The 21,293-nt window shown below is 37.3% G+C and overlaps 1 protein-coding gene across 3 annotated transcripts in view; it reads left to right on the top strand.

Moving 5' to 3' along the window:
• Window positions 1-21,293, top strand: part of dock4 (dedicator of cytokinesis 4) — a 107,819-nt gene that overhangs the window by 33,842 nt on the left and 52,684 nt on the right. Inside the window, exons 8-14 of one of the 3 annotated variants that reach the window (XM_007252878.4) lie at window positions 1,086-1,237; window positions 3,517-3,598; window positions 4,094-4,154; window positions 8,015-8,147; window positions 9,657-9,745; window positions 12,327-12,452; window positions 21,096-21,220. In XM_007252878.4, coding sequence (XP_007252940.3) covers window positions 1,086-1,237; window positions 3,517-3,598; window positions 4,094-4,154; window positions 8,015-8,147; window positions 9,657-9,745; window positions 12,327-12,452; window positions 21,096-21,220 — 768 coding nt within the window. Of the gene's footprint in view, window positions 1-1,085; window positions 1,238-3,513; window positions 3,599-4,093; window positions 4,155-8,014; window positions 8,148-9,656; window positions 9,746-12,326; window positions 12,453-21,095; window positions 21,221-21,293 lie in introns of those variants that run through there. The other 2 variants (XM_007252879.4, XM_022684172.2) reach the window with 2 other exon arrangements.

The raw sequence follows: 21,293 nt of genomic DNA on the forward strand, positions 1-21,293 counted from the left end.
GTCTCAGCCCGGGACCCACATTTTCTCATGGTCAGTAAGTCACAACCCAATTTAAAAGAAGACAAAGCAAACTAATTTATTTTTAGAAAATAGCCTTAAAAACCAATTTAAACATACATATACATGCAAGGTGAATTGCTGAAGAGGAACACAACAACTACATGTATAAAAGGTACTACAATTAAATTAAATGTCAAAATAAATCAATAAGGCCAGAAAATTTGATATTTCAATTCTATGCATTCAGAGTACATTAGTAAGAAACACTCCCTGTCTCTTTTTCCCAATATAAAAGATGTGTTCAAAATTAGATGACAATTAATTATTTAAAATTATTATTTTTTTATTTATTTATTTTAAATATATTTATTTTTTAAAAGCTGTCCACGACCTGCCCAGAACGTGCCCACGACCCACTTTTGGGTCCCAACCCACCAGTTGAGAATTGTGGTTATAGAGTTACATTTATAGATTTCTCTCTCTCTCTCTCTTTCTCTTCCATGTTGCATAGTTAGTTTTTGATATGTATTTTGCATGTGTTTAATTATGCATGTGTGTGTTCTGATCATGTGTGAGTGTAAATTTATGCATGTGTTTGATTATGCAAGTGTGCGAGGGTTTGTATGTAGGATAATTATGTGTGTTTGTGTGTGTGTGTACATATTTGTGCATATTTGATTACACACATTCCAGCCAAAATATTATGACCACCTCCTTGTTTCTTCACTTGCTGTCCATTTCATCAGCTCCACTGACCATATATGATTATAAACTGTAGTCCTTCTGTTTGTATGCATATTTTATTATGCTACTTTCACCCTGTTCTTAAATGGTCAGGACCCCACAGGACCACCAAAGATCTGCTATTATTATTTGGGAGGTGACCTGTTAGTGGGTGTTGTGCTGGTACAAGTAGATCATACACAGCTGTGCTGCTGGAGTTTTTAAACCCCTCAGTGTCACTACTTGACTGAGAATAAACCACCAACCAATAATATCCAGCCAACAGCGTCCTGTGGGCAGCGTCCTGTGACCACTGATAATGGACAACCAACACAAACTGTTTTTTTTTTTTTCTTCTTCAGATGGAGCGACGGCACCGCAAGCGAGACTTTCCCCTACAGACCAACATGCATCACCTCTTTCTGCAAGTCAACAGCCTGCTCAACTGCAGTGTGGCAGAGGAGCTGCACGTCTTCTTCTTTATCTACGACAGCAGGGAGATGCGACCAATCAGGTACAGCTCCACAGGACTGCCAGTTAGAACTGACCAGTATGGGCTAAGGAGAAGCTAAGGGTAAGGGAAACACGTAGTGCTTAAACCTTTCAGATGTTTCAACCACATTCACATCATAAGATGCAGTTGGTGCAGCTATATCCTCATCCCTAATGATCCACAGCCGTCCATGGCTGGGAGTCACTCCTTCTGTGTAGGAGGATGGCCCTCCTTCTCCTCCATTCATCAGTGCAGGGTATCTGTTAGCTAAGCTAACAACATTTTTAGGTTATGGCCACACATGTCTTCAGCTGTCCAATGATGTTTCTTTATTTAGCCCTTTAAGTAAAAGGTGTGATGACTCACTTCATGTACTTTCATAGGATGCACTTACTACTTTGGTAATGCCATGTTAGCTTGCAGGTAGTTATTAAAGGTATGAGTAAATTAGACAACAAATATGGATGATTAAATAAATCATCAAAAATATGAATGACGTTTAAAAAGAAAAGAAAAAGGGGCTTTTTAAGAGAAAACCATCAGATCATTATTTCAGACGTCCCAAGTCTCCCGGAAGTTGCGGGAGTCTACCACATATCAATAACGGCTCCCCGATGCCCGCAAGTCAGATAAAATCTCCCACAATCTAGAACGAGCCACAAACGCGCACGCAGGTGACACAGACATTTTTACCCAATCACGTTTGTGAAAGAGAGGGAGAGGGAGAGAAAGCCTTTACATATCCCTGTCAAAATCTTGTACCCCATTTTTCAGTCACAGTTGATGAAATAAAAGATAAAGAGTTTTTTTATGGAGAGATGTGAATATAAATATAAATAAATCTGCATGCCAATAAATCTTGCAGCTATTTTTGTCACTTAATTAAATTGTAATCGTAGGATTAATATTTTTAAGGACTGTATTTAAAACATAGTTTGACCACATCTACAGATGTAGGACATCAAGATCATGATCAAGAAGTATTCCGAAAGGTTTTTAAAGCCCTTGCTTTTTGCTTTTGTGGGACCTTTTCACATTAATATTTCAGGAAAAAATGAAATCTTCACATCAGTGTCTGGTCAAAGACAGAAAAAATGCTCCTGTCTGGACACCGCTTTATCAATTATAAATAGAGTGAATGGATTGGCCTCATTTTTTTTGTCTGGGCTCCAAACACTTCAGTATATTGTTAAGTCTGAAACTGCAGGGTTTTATTTAATAAAAAAAAAATATATATACTGAATGCCCAAATGTATGTCAAGGAACCATGTATACAGTGATGCTATAAATACTGGTTTTATTAATAAGCAAGTATTGTATTTGGTATTTGATATTTGGATTTCTCTTCTAACACGTTCTACAAATCTCTGTGCAGGTGTTATAAAACCTCTACACAGGTAGCCATGACCAGATATTATTATAGTTGATTATAACGGTCTAAAATCAGTGCCGTAAGCAAGATGAATCACCACCTTCAGATCGATACACCACGATGCAATTTTACACTCTTTTACTGCTTTTCAGAATCCCCACCACCCCCCCCCCCCTGTACTGTACGCCGAGGCTGCGGCCCAGGCGCACTCATAGAATATTTTATTGATTCATTCACATTCTGTCTGTCTCAGTTTCGCTCACTCACTCTGAGACACACACACACAGAGAAACAGACAGAGATTCTTACTTTCGTTCCCCCACCCCCTACTAATGTTGGGGAGTTGTGGTTGTGTGTGTGTGTGCATGCGCGTGTGTTCAGACACTCCTCCCCATGTAAACTAGTGAATTATGCAGCATGTGTAAAACCCCAGGGCCTCTGTTTGAGTGTGTGTGTGTGTGTGTGTGTGTTTTAGTGTGAAGGGGGTTTTAGGCCTCAGAAGATCATCAGGCCTCAGTGTAATTACCAAGTGTTGTAGAGGAAGCCATTAATACAAACTACATAGGGGTTCACACTTGTACACACACCCACACAAACACATACACACACACACACACACATTAACATGGCCAATATACATGAAACATGAAAATACATAATAGTAATAGCAGCAAACAAAAATATGTGTGATGATGATAATAATAATAACACATTTATATTACAGCTTAATTTTTAAAACACATGCACATGCACACACACACACACGCACTGACGCACACATACACACAGAGTTTCTTTGCAGTGTGTTACGCTTGACAGAGATTTTTCTGATTCTGACTCTCTGTCTCTGTCCTTGTCTGTCTGTTTGCATCCCTCTCCTTCTCTCTCTCTCTCTCTCTCTCTCTCTCTGTGTCTCTCTCTCCTGCAGTGAGAGGTTCTTTGTGCGGCTGAATAAGCAGGGTGTTCCTAAGTCACCAGAGAAAACAGAAAGGCAGTGTACACTGTTTGTTGTGAGTATTGGGATGTTTTTTTTTGCGGGTTGTGTGGAGGACATGTCCTTGATCCTCTACCCCCAGGGTGATCTTGGCATTGAAAACGTGCTCACACTGTTGTCTAAAAGTACTCTGAGATGTTTTTTTTTTTGTTTGTTTTTTTTTTTGCTTTGTGCAATTCAAAGCCTTGATTTGATTGATTTTTCTGAGTGTGCAAGATGCATTTTGGAGGGCAGGACTGACTGCCAAGGTCAAACCTCATCTGTGGGATTTGACCTGCACACCAGTAAATCCACCGCAACGGTCACGCTGCCACCATTTCTCTCTGTGCTGTTTGGCACTATTACTGAGCACAGTAGTGAGATTTTAAAATGCTGAATGTCTCGTTGCGGCGCTGAAACAGAAACGAAAGGAGGCAGGAATGGTCTTTGTTTAAGAGCTGAATTACAGTAACATGTTTGGACGCTTTTGCTGTTTGACCCGTGTTGAATAAAACGTTTGTCTTTCTTTAAGGATTTGGGCAGTAGCGATCTCCGCAAAGATGTATATGTTGTAGCTCATATATTTAGAATAGGTAAGAGCTGCTGTATTTGACGGGTGATCTTTTTCTTAAAGTGACCTATCACAATGCCTTCTGAACGAGAGTGAAACCAGACCTTTCATAATATGCTGTGACAGTTATACTGAACGCTAGAGATGGCACAATACCAGTTTATTCTATTCCAATACTGAAACTTTATGTATTGAGTAAAAAACTCATCAGTCTGTCCATTTAGCACTGGTTCATTTACCTTGTTAGTTCATGTCCAAGAACATGTTAAGCACAGTTTACCAAATTTTATACTATTAATAAATAATTTAAATAATTAATAAGAACTACAACTACATCTTTTGATTGTTGTTCGATTCTCAGTAGCATCACCTCTTCAACCTATCACAAATAAAAAAGTCATCCTAATTTGGTATTCACATGTTTATTTTAAAGGAACAGGGGGAAATCTAATATATTTCCACACAAAATGTATTGGTGCCTTTTTTTTTAATTGTAAAAAAATAATTAAATTTCAGTCACATTTTACTTTCATTTATGTTTGTGGCAGGTAACTATAAATATAAAAATCACACATTGGAGAAAAAATAGTTAAAGAACCAGAACTGTGTTAAAATGTGCACAATTCCAAGGCTTCTAGTTCATCTCAAGAGACCTTAATGTTACTTTGACCCCTGAGTGCTTAGATGTTTACAGCCCCTGGCACTGTAGCTAATCCCCCTGGACGTGGAAGTAAGAGAAAAACTGATGGAAGATTCTAAAAAAAACTAAGGATTTTTTTTAGAATGGTGGCTGAGGAACCTCAATCAACTCCCAAGCAAAATTAAGCTTACCAACAGACACAAGGTACAAGTCACGTGTGCGCTTGCACTGTCCATCTCCTTCTAAATGGAATGGGACAATTTGTCTGCTAATAGATTTCAGTCATTGTTTCTAAAGGGTGAGCCACTAAATATTAAGTTAAAGGTGCCAAAAATTCCAATGCAAACTGAGTAAAAATTAACATGTGAATACTGAAGCATTAGTTATAGCAAAACCTTTCATAAACTGCACCACTTGTAGAAATAAGTGCAGGATGCCAACATTGTTGGCCATTGCTGCATATTTTTTTGCTTAAGTTTATAATTGAATAGCTATACTTAATATACTTAATATAACCAATAGGGGTGTGTCATATTGTATCATACTGATAATATCGTCAATTTTTTTATATATCGTGAACGATATTATACCCTAAAATATTGTGCCATATCACCCATCCCATTTCCCATTATATATCTACTAGAGACAGATTATATATGTACAGTATCATTTATTTGACTTTAATCCTGGATATATGGTGATATTTGGAGTGCATTATTATTAGTATCTTGACATTCTGGATTATTGACTTAAAAATCTGATAAAATTCTTGTATTTTTTAATTTCTCACTTAGGGGTGTGCAATATTATATTGTATGTAATAATATATTTTTTTCTTTGCAGTGTATAGTGTATTTTTGAAATATTTTATTTAAAAGTGTTTTGTCATATCGCCAAGAGTATCGTTATCGCGAAAATACCATGAAATATCGTAATATCATTTTAGGGCCATATCGCCCACCCCTAATAACCAAAACACCATCATATACAAAACCACATTTATCTCTATGGGGATATTACTTGTTATAAGGCCTATCACATTAAGTTCTAAAATATCTTAATTTAACAGCAAGTATCCCATAATCCAAAATGTCTAAAACTGTTTATTTGGGGTGGTGCAGTAAGTGTCCTGCCCACACAAGGCAGTGAGCTTACAGTTCCCTACACTCCATCTACGTAACTACTGTTACATAACTCATCTTATTTCGTAACTTGCCTTCACTTCTGTTGTTGTTCTGATTTCTTGGTGGTATCCCCCGTACTACCAGCCTCAGGTACTGGATCTGTGCCATCTCTACACAACATAGCATTTGCCGTTCAAGCTGAATCGTTTTGATAAGCATTCCAATGGCTGTCAAGGTGTATAATGGCAGGTTGAATAAAGTAGCACTACGTAGGCAAAATGATAAGCCACTTCAAGTAAAGTGTGACCGGAACACTTTATCTGTCTTTATCTGTATTAATGTGTGTAGCTAGTGTGTATGCATGGCCTGCATCGATTAGTGACCTCATCCAGTAGTGTGGTTGTCTATGTGGTGATCATCGCATGTTGTTTATCTCATCTCACTGTGGACTGGTAAGTGCTTGTGGAGTAGTGGTGCGTACACTCACCGTTCACTTTAATACAAATACATAACTTGTACTTCCACTCACTGGCCACTTTATTAGAAACACCTACTTTCTAGCTCCACTCTGTAGGCGTACAGTGGCAGACTGTTGGCCATCTGTCACAGTTTTACTGTAGTTTGAAAGCCCCTGTCTTTCTCATTTTTCACTGGTGAGTTTCTGACCACAGAACTTCTGTTAACCTAATATTACTTATTTAATATAATGCCTAGGAAAATGATATATAGAATTTTGTTTTTCACACAAAAAATTAAGCTTTCACAGATTCAGATTCACTAACAGCAGTAAAAAATAAGTTACTATATATAAGTAAGGTAATATACTACTCTTCAAAGTACTTATACTACGGTGGCAAGAAAAAAAGTATGTAAATCCTTTGCACTTATATGCTTTTTTGCATCTGATTTTTTAGAATGCAATGTAACCTTAATCCAAGTAAAGAGTATTGATAAATTTAATGTGACTAAAATAATTACACAAAAATGTATGATCATTTATGTCTTCATTGAAAACAAACATAAAAAACTCATAATGCTAGTGAAAAAAATAGATGTGAATCATTTTGTTATTGACCTCCGAAAAGCTTATTAGAGTGGAGTAGATCTAATTTGACTGTTAAAAAAAATACTCAAACTTTTTTTGAGTGTGCTGCACAAGAAGGATTCATATGTGTGAGCCATGGCTGGTTTATTATACATAAACCTGGAAAAGGTTAAAAAGTGATTTCAAAGACTTTAGAAATGTATTAGTCTACAGTAAGTCAAACAATCTATAATTGAAAACATTTTGGGACTGAAGTAGTGAACACACAGTCAAAAGGACCCAGTCAAAAAGGACAACGTAGATTTAAATTTATGTAATTGTTAAGTTTTTGTTTCTGGGCTCCCCCTATAGTTTGGAAGTGTAATTCACAATTCATTTTTACATTTCTGTGTACTGTGTCAGTTCAGTTATGTTACAGGATTTTACACTGTGGTTACACAGTGTTACACAGTTTTAACAAGAGATCTTGTGCAGCTTCACCAAAGTTACAGTGCAGAAGCAGCATTCTGTCCTGAAGTGGCAAAAACAGAGAAAACATTCTCTCTATTACACTTACTTAGAACATCAACATGATCCTGAAGATATGAACTACCCTAAGGTACTGTAGGTCCATTCAGTCCAGATGGTTTCTGTGATTAGAAACTGATCATTGATGAAGTGCTAGAGTTGACCATGGGCTACAATTGCTGTAACTGTTCACCTGCAGAGTGGAGTTACAGGGCAGGGATGTATAAGCAGCTGGTGAGTGAGAATGTGGCTGTTTGTGCTGAAGCTTTATACATTTTGTGTCAGAAATATTTCTTAGCATTCAATGTTCTGTCATAAACCCAACATAAGGCTGCCAGCTCATAGCGAATGGAAGCGCACTCACTTTCTAGACCGTGACGCAGCCTGTCACAAGCTGTTAACGCTCATGTAACGTCAGACATCATGCCGAGCTGGGGGCAGCGTTGGGCTTTAGGACAGAACTGAAGGGACCATGCTGTTTTTGTGACACTGGTTCAGTTCCAGGTGGTGTTTCTGAGCTTTCAGTTGTTGCTTTGTGGTGAACCCTGCTGGTGTGTGTTTGTCAGGGCGGATGGTCGCAGGTGAGAAGAAGAGTGTGTCTAATACTCAGTACAGACGTCCCTTCGGCTGCACTGTGATCAGTGTATCTGATCTGCTGACCACCGACTTCAAGGATGACCACCTGCTCAAGGTTTACTCGTAAGTTCAACTGCTCTTCTCTTATCTCTTATATGAATATGTTAATATAAAATAAAGTATAAAGTGATAGATTTGACATAAATCAAATTTACACAGGTAGTTATCCACCATGTTTGTGTGTTAAGTTTGCTTTATGAATTTGAGTTGTGAAATGCATCTACACTGTTGATTTATAACTAATAAGTAGTGTAACCATATTCTTCACCACACTGTAGAAAATTGTCAAACAAATTCCTGATATGCAGGCAGTTAGACAGTTGCACCACCCTAGAGCTGTGAAACTGTGTGAAACTATGAGCTAAAAGAAAAGTCTAAAAGATTTTTATGTAGTGTAATTTCATAGCTCTGTAGTGGCCCAATTGTCTGACTGCTTGCTTGTCAAGTGTGATTAAATCATAAGATTCCCAGGAAGGATGAGTAAACAAATATTTAATCAGTTACAGCTGCAGCTTCATTACACTTATTTTTTGAGAAAAAAAGTTTATTTTAAGTTGGCTTGCTGTTTGAAAAAGAAAATGAAAGAATGAAAGAATTCTGCTTAGAGGAGTGGGAAACACTTTCTTCCAGTTGATTTCTGAGACTGCTAGATTGTTATTGGAAACATCTACTTGAGGTTATTTCAGACAATGCGTGTAGTACTAGCTATTGGGTCATAGGGTGTACTTTTTTATTGCAAGAAATTTACATTTCTGTTTATTGCACTATTGTTTAAAAGCATTTTTGTTTTAAGGGTCTAGTTATATTAGCTATATACCAGTGCCGGAGCAAGCTATTTGGGTGCCCTGTAAGCATAAATGCTTTGTGGTACCCCAACCCTCCTTTTTTCCCTAAGTTTTACACCCCATTACGCCAAAATGCTACAGTAATATCATAATATTGATCAGTTGGTATTTATATTATTAATAGCATGGAAAGTTTTTTTTTACTGGTTTTATAGGACTCCAAAATCTGGATTATGCAAACCGATTAGACATTTTTCCTAGGTGTGACATCCCATTATTCCAAAATGCTACAGTAATATCACTTGATACTTATATCATTAATAGTGTGGAAAGGGTTCTTCAAGAATTTGATGATTTAATGATGGTTGTTTGATTACTGCTTGATTTCCTGGTTTCATAGGACTCCAAAATCTGGTTTATTCAAAACTAAATCTACATTTTCCTAGTTGTAACTTCCCATTACTCCAAATTGCTACAATATTATCACTTGAAACATATACCATCAATACATGAGTATGAGATCTTTAGGACTCTGGTCTATATACAACCAAATAGGCTTTCCTGCATTTGCCATCGCATTAATTAAAATTATTACAGTATTATTACTTCAAACATACATAATAAATATTATTACAAGTGTCCTTGAAGACATCAGTTGTGTCAATGGAATATTTTTACAGACAATAAGACAATGCAGCACATTTATTATTGATGTTGTAAAACACATCAGTAAGCCTCTTTTTACATTTAGCAAATGTAATAAATTGTTTGTCTCAATGTTTTGTAGGTGTAACACTGAGAGCGAATGGTATCAAATACACGACAACATCATCCGCAAAGTCAGCTCCAGATACAGCCAGATTGGCTCCAGCACAGGTCAGTCCTCTACGCTTCAAACCTTTTCATCTCCACGCTGCCTCACCTCAGGCTTCTGGTTCTTTAGCCAGGAGAACCGTGCCCAGAGTATAGGGTCAAAGTGTGAAAATGAAGCCATCTGGAACTGGAGTTTACCTTTAATCACACTTTTCAGAGTTTTGCAAATTATATAAATAGAGAAACTTCTTACAGACCACTGCCCAGCTCGCTCATACAGACAGATCCAGGCTGCAGAACACAGGTCTGCTTCTCTCTCTGCTTCAAAGGAGCTTCAGCAAATGAGCTGTTTAAAAGGACAGGAACTGATCAGCAGTGGTATAGAGTGCAAAATATGTCATGGATTATCCATTATGTTAGCTGTAAGAAAACTTTTTGTATTTATTTGCAGAATTATCACTTTTTAAGAACTAATTGTTAATGAATACATACATGTGAAAAAATAGGACACCTCATGAAACTGTTGTCTTGTTGAACATATTTAAACATATATAAACATTTAATTTTCATTCAAACAGAAATGGAGCTTACATAAATAAACAAAATTTATGCTTGGAGGAGTGGGAAAAGCTTTATTCCAGTCGATGTCTGATGCTGCTAGATGGTTAATGGAAACATTTACTTGAGATTATTTCTGCCAGTGTGGAAAGTACCAGCTGTTAGGGCATAGGGTGTCCTATTAATTTTTTATAAGACATTTTCACTTTAAGTTTACTGCACCTTTGTTGAAAAGCATGTTTGTTGTTGTTGTTTTACTATATAAAGGTCTCTCAGTAGTGTTTAAATAAAGATCACCCACTCATTAGGACCCCCTGTCATTAGTGATGACCCAACACAACACAATGTCTCCTGCGACACATGTGGCAGTCAGCCACTGCCTCTTTTCGAACCGAGTAGCATCACAGTTCGCTCGGAGGAAAGCGCAGCGACTCGGTTTCGATACATCAGCTCACAGATGCCATGTGCTGATTGACATCACCTTCTGGAGTGATGTGGGGAGGGAGCGCCATCTACCCACCCAGAGAGAGCAATTCCAATTGTGCTACCTCAGGAATCTGGCAGCTGATGGCAAGCTGCATGAATGAAATTCGAACTAGCAATCTCTTGATCATAGTGGCAGCGCTTTAGTCTGCTGGACGACTTGTATGTTTAAATATGTTTAAAAAGACAAAGGTTTTAATAGGATATCCTAATCTTAGCACATGGTTGTATGTACCATAGTATTAAGGTAAAACACATACCAGACGTACAAGACGCAAGTTTGTATAGTAAAAAGCAACACCTAGTGCCAGAAGTAGGAGGACTGTTTTCTTTTCGGCTTTACTCTGCCAGAGCCCTCTAAATCTGCATCGACTGATTAATGAGCAATTCATTCACCCATAATTCAATTATGTTAAATGGATCTTTTCTAACCATCGTCCATCTGTTAAGTGCTAATTATTAGTCTTGTGTGTATTAGCTGTCAATACAGGCTAAAAGGGACTATTGAACGGTTTACTGGGCGAAGAGTATGGCCAACCTTTTCTGGGTTATCTCTTTCCTCTGAGTCAATTGGAATGGGAGGCACCTTTTCTGCCATCCTGCTAACATAACCCTTTTATCTTTCTGACAAAGTTCACAGCCCTGTTTATTGACCTCTTTCTCTGAAGTTAAGAAGCCATTTGTAAGACATGCTAGATAAATGTTGTTTGACCTTTTGAAGATGCAGTGATTGTATCGTTCCCCAATCTATCGGAGAAAAAACAAACACGCACACACAACTGAGGTCTTTGTTTATGGTGTATTTTGGTGCATTGTCTATGACTGTGTTTTGTGGAGGAGGTCAAGTAGTAGCTTACATAAGAGTGGCTCACTGGTCATCTGACTAATGTTGGAGATATGAATGGATTTCAGTTGGTAAATGGCCATGCGTGGGCAGCCTGTTCTGTGTGTTATGAAATAAAACGTCCATAATTAGGCTTTGTGCTGGGAGGCAGAGATTCAGTAGCACACAGAGATAGGCGGAACATGGAACATAAACCTACACTGTTAAAAATATAAAAGTATATATAATATCAGAGTGGATAGCTGATGCTGTCGATGCTGCAGAAGATCTACTTCTGTTTTCTTAAAGACGTTTCAGTGGATGCACTTCTGTGTAGAACTGTGGCTTTGTAAATAAGAAAAGAAGCGAGTGTGGACAATTAGAGCAGCAACACTGACCCTGAAGGTCATCATTTAAATGTAAAGGCAGCAGTGTTCAGCACACTTTGGTTAGAAATAAAGTTTGGAGTTCCCTGGAGTTCTAGTTCTAGCTTTTGCTTTTAGTAAGCACCTTGTTGGACAATGAATTTGCAGTTATTTTTAAGACTCTTAAAGTCACAATGCTTTCCAGCTGAAGAAGAATAAAGATTCCCATTGAAAGGCTGTGGAACAGTAATAACTGCTTTCTCTTTTAAACATCAGTATCTCACAAACACCAGATCTCCCTAATGCTACTATAGATTCAGAAGAGTAGTTTGATAGGTAGGTGTCTGATGTTTTGGACATATAGAATCTGTAATTTGCTGAGAGCTTTAGGAAGTGTTTGTGGTGTTTCCTGCAGGACTGGCTGTTTCACTGCAGTTGCTGCATGGGAACCTGGAGCAGATCCAGAAGGACTACATGCGCCTCTTCACACGGAACGTTTCCATCACCCACAGACTGGGCTTCTCAGACATAATCATGCCAGGTGAGAGAAAAAAATAAAAATAACCAAAATTAATATATATTTTTCTTTCCTTTGAGGGACAATGAATTGCATCTATCTTTTTTTTCCTGTCCCATTATATCATATGATAACTGTACAGTATGTTTATTTGCTAGTATCATATCATATATATTTTTCCCTTTTTTTGCAGATTTTAGTCTTAATTTTGCCACTTTTTTTCACTAATGCATTAACTAAATAGCCAAATTTGATTTTGTCTTGTGTTTAAAAGAAAGTACAATTCAGAAAAAAAATTATAAAAAAAATATTAAATGAACCCTTGACATTTTTAATACCTCAGCTGGTTGCAGTTTGATTGTGTAATGTCTTTTCACTTCATTGGTTTGAAAAATTAAAAAAGTGCTTTTTTTTACCATTTTAGACCACAATTTGGGTTGCCAAATATTCAGTGCAACCCTACATTTTTTCAAATCTAAGCTTATGTCCCATCCCATCCTGCCCATCCCTTCTTATCTAACCCTAACACATCCTATCCAGGATTCTGTATCATATTATCTTACCCTAATATATTCTCTACAGTCCAGCCTCACCTTATCATTTCTTATCACATCCCATTCCATCACATCTTATCCAGTATCATCACATCCTATGCAATCTGTCCTGTCCTATTCTTTACTAACCTGTGGTATCCTGTCCTGTCCTATTATATCCAAGCCTTTCCTATATTACCCCATTCTATTCCATCTTATGCTTTCCTAATGTATTGTTGCTGTAACTGGAAGCATTGTGCCAAGCCTTCATAGCACCATAATGTCATACTGCATCCGTATGTCATATATGAACCACGTAGTCTAGTCTGATGAGGTTTATTATGATATGCAATATCATATAAAGCTAATCAGGAGTACTACATAATGACATTTCAATGGCACCCTGTAATTTTTCTATCTAAATTGAGTCACTGCTTAATCTATTAGTGGCCCATATTAGTGCAATGATTGTTATTATTGTTGGTAGCATAAGTGCATAATTAATTATACTGTTATGTAATTAATTATATGTATATTAGATATACTGGTATAGCACATTCTGTATTACTAGATGAATGTTTTTTCTCCAGTAATATACGGGTAGCTTTTAAGGGTTAACATTGATGCTTTGAAACAATGACTCCAGATTCAGTGTGTGATGTAACCCCATCATATCTCTCTCTGTGGAACTCCTGTGTTTATGTAATGTAATAAAGTATTGATTGCTCACAGTATTGTGGTCTCCACAGTGTGCTCATCTTCAACGGCAGACACTCTGGGGAGCCTTATCTGTTTATTAGAAGCTATTTTTCAACCTCTTATGAGCCTTTTATACAAAACTGATAAAAGGCAGCTGAATGTTGTCATTATAGCCTTTGTTATGTGTATTTATTTCACATGATACTCTGCTAAAGTGAATCTGTTAATTGTTGTCTAAAATATACATGTTTGTGTTGGATTTCACACACTCAGACTCGGGGAGGACATGCATCAGCTAGTGTCAACAAAGTAATTAGTGTTGATTTATAGTGTTTTTATCACCTTAGAGGGTCTGTGAGATCTGGAGGCAAAGGTGAAGCTCAGAAATGGCATCAGAAAGGGAGACAGTGTGGTGGAAAATAATGACAGGAAGAAAGAAATATTCAGAGTCTCTGAGTCTTGATCAGAATGAGTAACAAGATTTATTGAGAAGCCACACGTAATGAATACAGAGTGAACTCCTGCCTTGCAAGAGTGCCAAGCTCTCTTTATACCCCACCCTTACTATCTTGCTTTCCCAATTATGGGCACAGTGCCACCATTGTGACACGTCAACTTCTTCTGACATGTGATATGACATAATCCCTTAGTGAGCATCTCAGGCTGGTCCTCAAAATACTGCAAGCAGGAGAGGAAGATGGCCCTGGCGCCAGGGCTTGTAGATACGACAGCTGTGACGTACATTCCTTTAACACACACACACACACACAGACACATACTGCTGGCGCCAGATAGAGAAAACTTTCACTCAGCATTTCAGAAATGCTCACTGAGGGTAAAATGTTCAGTTCAGTACACATTATCATCACATAGAACAAAAAGTAATATCATTAATAGTCGTCATTGTTTATGAATCATCACACGTCATTGATTATGAATCATTTCAATGAACACCTTCCATCACACTCCCCCCTTTGATTCTGAATCAATAATGAAATTTTCTTTTTACTGCTAATTTTCTTTATCTTCATTAAACAAACGGTCTAGCCCAAATGCAGTATCTAACTCTATTGTATCTACTGTAACTTGCAGGAACTGGCCTTTCTTCTGCATATGGCGGAACAAAAATTAATAGATATATATTAGAAAAGAGTAACAGTACATCAACAAATAAAATCTCGATAGGTCAACACATTTGCGCGAGAGAGAGAGAGAGAGAGAGAGAGAGAGAGAGAGAGAGAGAGAGAGAGAGAGAGAGAGAGAGAGAGAGAGAGAGAGAGAGAGAGAGAGAGAGAGAGAGAGAGAGAGAGAGAGAGAGAGAGAGAGAGAGAGAGAGAGAGAAATAAACTAAAGCCAGTCGAGGGCCAGAGAGAATTCCTCATACTTCATCCAAGCAGTTATACATTTTGCAAATGACATGTGATTGTACAGAACTTATCAATATGATTACGTCAGCAGAGTCCAGTTAACAGCATGTTGTCCAGTTTTAATGACGTGATTAGCTCCAGCCTGTCTGAGCAACAAGTTCTTATCATGATGTTGTTCAGCACTGTGTCCTTCATGAACACAGCAGACAGTCCTTAAGTGTCCTAAAGTCTGTGAGAAGATGAGACAGAGGAAAAGAGTGGATGGAAAGATCTTCTGGCTATCTGAGGAGAGGTTTCCAGCACTTCACTCAGATAACTTGTTGTCTCCTAGTTCATATGCACTGGTCCCAGAACAGCAGAACAGCAGTGAAGCTTCTCTGCCACTCAGGGTCACGTTCTCCTCACAGCTCTCATTGTTGATGAAAACACTCTGACCTTCCTGATTCCTGAAAAAGTAAAAACAACCTCCAAAGCCTTGTGTCGCCGTGACAGTTAAAAAGAGAGCAAAGATCATAAGGTTATTAAGTGAATTATAAAGTGAACAGTAAAAATAATAACTGTATATATACATGTATAAAACATTTAAGAATAAGAGTGTAAAGGTGTGGTTATCTCCAATCACACCCTTCACTCCCCCCTTCTAGACCAAATGGAATCATCCAAGATTCCATGATGGTCTACATAACGCCTAAGAAGCCCCGGGAGTAATGACAAGTGTCCGCATACAGAGCATGAGAACAAGTGTTTCTTCATCTCAGCTGTGGACATGCTGGGGCCTATTGCACACCAGTCCCCACGCCGGACTCTCCCTGCCTCGTTATGCCCACCATGGATCTGAGAAGATTCATAAACAAATGTTTACTACATTAACTTCCACTTTTTTTTTTTTTTTTTTCCCAGAATTACAACATGAAGTTATAAAAGTGTTAAAATCAAGTCAATGTTTTTCAACATTGTCACTGTTTTCGCTCTAGACTATAGAATACATAGTCTCAACATTTATTTATCAAATGCCTTCTTATTTTCTTTTAACCTTTCACATTGTCTAATTTAATCTTCAACCACAATAATGTATATATTTTTTATACATTAATTAGACATTTTCTTACACTAGATGCTGAGAAGCTGATCTACACCTTTGTTTTGATTAGAGTATTGTAATGCATTATTCTCTGGATTACAATTATTATTCTCTACAATTTACAAATTACATCGTGGTCAAAATGCTGCAGCTACAGTTCTAACTCACACACATAAAAAAGAGAGAAGATTATTTAGATTGGATTTTAATATTCATTTAGTGTAAAAAGTGTAAAAATCTCTTAACTGCTTAGCAGCTAAGTATATATCAGGACTCCTGACAGATCGACAATTCCAGCTCATTTGTTGAGAACATTTAGCGTTGCATTCTGTATTTATGCACCAAAGATTTGTAACTCTCTATCAGTTTATATCCATCAGGGATCACCCAGTTCTTCCTTTGAAGCACATCTAAAACTTATTTGTGCACTTCAGATTAATCTTAGTTTTATTTATTTTAAAATAGTTTGTTATGTGCCAAAATTCTTAATGCCAATCTGTAGACAAACAATCCTCAACTTTACACATACTCAGAAATCCTTAAAGCATTGTTCAGAATATTTAGTCTGATTAGTGCTGTTATTTGAGGGCGAACACACAAAGAGCATAAAACACCCCCTTTTTATTTTAGTTATTGAGTAGAGAGTTCAGTTCTTCCAAAACACTGATGAGTATGATGCAGTCAGTGCATTTCCTCTATATCCTTCGTAAACTTATTTTCCATCTGTTAACTTGAGTCTAAAAACATTTGGCTGATGTTAGAATTTAAATGTGTGTGGAGTTGTGTCCACAAGCTGTTGTAGGCATGGTCCACCTAAGTTTAGACTAACTAGTTCCTATGACAGTGATTTTGAAGCTATGAGCTGCAGTGGTCCTGTTTGAAGTTATTGGCCTAATATTTATTTTCCTTGTTCAGTTCCAATATATATTTTTGCGAACTGTGCTACCTGTAAATTAATTGCAAAAAATAAAAACATATTTAAGTTTCACTTGTTTGGCATAGTTGCAAGACTGTTAGCTGGTGGTTTAGCAAGCTAGTTATTATTATATATATTGAATTAATTTAGCATTAATATTAATGCACATATAAGAGAAAGATTTCTATCTTACCCTATATATATATTTTTTAAAAACTTTTGGAGCAAGCAAAGCTCTTTTTGTAGTTGATAGTCTACATTGATGTATTAATAAGATTTTAAATGGTTGATTTTTATTTAAGCCAGCATGCTTGGTTACTTTAGCTAGTTACAACTACATCTGAGTTTATATGTATTAATTTTGTCAAAAGCCAGTAAACAACTTCCCTTACATAAGCCTTAATGGAGATGATTGTTATTAAAAATGTTTTATACAAATCATAGTCATTAGGCAACATAAATTACATAATGTAAACCTAAAAAAAAAAAAAACTTTCCAGTGAAAATTGAGGGCCAATGTGTGATAGGCCTCTAATGTATTAATCTGCCCAGCAACCATGTTTGGCTACTGTTTACAATGAAATTAAAGATTTTTTTCCTGAACTAGATATTATTTTTAATTCATCAAAGTTTTTGATGAGAAACACTATTTAAAAGAGAAACAAAAAAAGCTAAAACCTCCCTTTTTTTTTCCTTAAAAAGAAAGGTAAAACAGTCATAATTTGAGTCACCACCAGATTTAAAGTTTAACCAAACATTTTCTACATGAGGCATAAACATCAAAAATTAAATAAAATCACTCCTTTTAATGGAAAAAAAGTAAACAGGCATAAAAATAAAAAATCTGGTCTCACGTCTCTGTTGCTGGCTCAGGCTGAGGGGTGGATCCACTGGGCTGATTGGCTGCTGGGGGTGGGTGGTGTTGATGGTTGAGCAGGTGCTGTCTGAAGCGGCCTCTGATCGCTCAGTTCTTCCAGATCTGAAACCAGTTTCCTGGACCAGTGCTGTAACATTTCAATCACAGCAGGTCCGGTGAAGACGCAGTCCAGCCATCAACCGACAGCTGGACCAAACATAGTCTCTCATCTGAGACTCTCCTCATGAAGTGCTCTGGTTCAGATGATGTTCACAGTACTGTTGCAGAGTACCCTGTCTCTGAGGGTCAAAACTCCTGTGATGAGCACCACCCCCGCCTTCTCAAACACCCAGAAAACAGCACTGAGCAACAATCAGTCAAAAGAGAAAAATCCCTCCAAAAAAAACCTTAAAAGAAAAAAATAATAATAAAAAAGAAATCCTGAAAGGAATTCTAACATGGTTAAAAATTGTTTAGCCTCATGAAATAACTAAAACAAAAATTATTTCCAGCCAAACGATGCTTGATATTTCTAAACTGTATAAACATTAACATTATATTGTTGTGCTCTGATGGGGACTCAAAATATAGCCAAGAATATGCAAGCAAGTTCTTCATTGCGAGAAATAGAAAACATATGGAAAGCAAAACAAAAAGCTCCATTTTTTTTTTTTTTTTTAAAAACATCTGATGTCTCCTTGTTTAAAAGTCAGAAAGAGAGACCCAATTCACTGCAGCTCGTAATAGATACAATATTAAGTTTGTCAAATTAAACCTTTCCAAAGAAAGTAAGGTCTTTTCTTACTGGTTTCTAAAATCTACTATCCTCATTAAGAGAATCAAAAGATCAGCATAGACTGAGATACATGAGAACCACTAGAGAAATTAGATATGTGTATTCTTTAAATCTCATTCAGCTGAGACTGAGCTGAAATCAGTCTCAATAAGAAAAGAATAAGAATAGAAAAGGCCTAAACCACATGAAGACAGAAGCTGTGTTCAGAATGGCTCACTCATTAACTCTTTCACTATGTAGCATTTTCTATTTACTAAACGAATTATGGAACAACCAAACAATAAAGCATGTTTGTCCTGCTCTGAGGACGTCTAATACAACAGCACTGCATTGCATTATAGTATATTTTGGAATTTCTAAATTTTGTGATGCATTAGGTTTTTCATAGTGAACTATATAGGGAACAGAATGTACTGCTGCGGTTTTAAACAGTATTGCAAAAATGGTTTATACACTATATAGTGCACTATTTCTGGAATAGGGAGCGATTCTGACACAGCCACACACACATTATATTCATCATTAGATTAGCTTATAGAATATCAGAGTTAGACAAATGTTAGAAACATACACACTTACACACACGCACAGACACACACACACACACACACACACCAAATGTGATAGAAGATAGCAGAGAAGAGATGTTTTGTCTATCTCTCTCACTGCTTTATTCAACACACGCAGAAACACACACACACACATTGTATCAAAAGCCTGGAATCCTCATCTCTTTTCTGTTTCAATCAGGGATGACTTTCACAATGTGGACATTTGTACAAAACTCATCACTACTACTCAAACATGAAGCTGTCTCACATATTCACTAAACTGTCATCCTCAGAATTCTACAGCATTTTCCATAAAGATAATGAAACATGTTACATTGAACAGTTCCAGCATGGCTCAATATTCTGCCCTACTTTAATATATGTATATTGGGTTAATATGCTAATGATTCCAAACCTTTGAACAACACTACATAAACACACACATAGTTTTGGCTCATTTGATTGAAAAGAGCTGCGTCATGAATTTTTGGATTAAGTTTCAATTCTTTAGTTACTTGGGATCCCATTTTGTTCTCTCATTCGATTTTAATGACTCAGAGTAATTTAGCCCCAATAATCACGTCTCACCTTCCTTCTTCTAACCCTGCTTAATACACAATCAGTACCCTGTACTATTATAGTATTATTTATGCACTCCTCCCCACGGTCCCGGGACCTATTACTCTAATGACACGTCTATCAATAGAGGCCTCGCTATGACCAGGCTAGTCTTCTCTTTACTTTAAAGATATATTTACATACATCAATAAAGGCCTCACGACCAGGCTAGTCTTGTACACCGTCATGTAACTATTCACTGTCCAGGGCGGAGTGCTGAAGGAAGGATGGAGGGGAGTAAATTAATTTAAGAACAATTGTTTACATTTAAATTTCCTTAATGAGTAAATTAGTTAACCTGTCACTCACCACCAATGTTTTGTTGATGAGGCGTGGATTTGCGAATGAGGGGTGAGAGGCCGCACTTACCCCCGCGGTACTTCGTCCTTATTCTGTGGAATTTTCCCTTGCTTCTGGGCCCAGCTGTTTTGCTGGAGAGCGTCCTCGGCAGGTGCTTAGTCTCTCCCCCTCCGCCGCAAGACCATGCTCATCCTGTTCCGTGACGCCAAATTGTGGTGGAAAATAATGACAGGAAGAAAGAAATATTCAGAGTCTCTGAGTCTTGATCAGAATGAGTAACAAGATTTATTGAGAAGCCACACGTAATGAATACAGAGTGAACTCCTGCCTTGCAAGAGTGCCAAGCTCTCTTTATACCCCACCCTTACTATCTTGCTTTCCCAATTATGGGCACAGTGCCACCATTGTGACACGTCAACTTCTTCTGACATGTGATATGACATAATCCCTTAGTGAGCATCTCAGGCTGGTCCTCAAAATACTGCAAGCAGGAGAGGAAGATGGCCCTGGCGCCAGGGCTTGTAGATACGACAGCTGTGACGTACATTCCTTTAACACACACACACACACACAGACACATACTGCTGGCGCCAGATAGAGAAAACTTTCACTCAGCATTTCAGAAATGCTCACTGAGGGTAAAATGTTCAGTTCAGTACACATTATCATCACATAGAACAAAAAGTAATATCATTAATAGTCGTCATTGTTTATGAATCATCACACGTCATTGATTATGAATCATTTCAATGAACACCTTCCATCACAACAGTTTATTGGGGTCAGAGGTGCTGAATGATTGTTACATTTTCCATGTACTTGTGAGGATAACTTCATAAAGTGCTCTATGAAGTAATAAATCATTACTGGCAGGACAACTGCCTGTAAATGGCATGTTTTTTTTTTTATTATCTGTAGAATAACAATTAAAAGAATATTCTAATCTACAGGGGAGGTGAGGAATGACCTGTACATCACACTGGAGAGAGGCGAGTTTGAGAAAGGAGGGAAGAGCGTGGCGAGGAATGTGGAGGTCACCGTGTATCTGCTGGGAGGAGATGGCCAGGTACTGAAGGTAAAATATGCTGAAGTCCATGAACAGGAATGTGATTAATCTATATATAAAAACTTAGCCTGTTAAAATTCAG

Source organism: Astyanax mexicanus, chromosome 10 (genome assembly GCF_023375975.1).
Source record: "Astyanax mexicanus isolate ESR-SI-001 chromosome 10, AstMex3_surface, whole genome shotgun sequence".
Taxonomy (NCBI): domain Eukaryota; kingdom Metazoa; phylum Chordata; class Actinopteri; order Characiformes; family Acestrorhamphidae; genus Astyanax; species Astyanax mexicanus.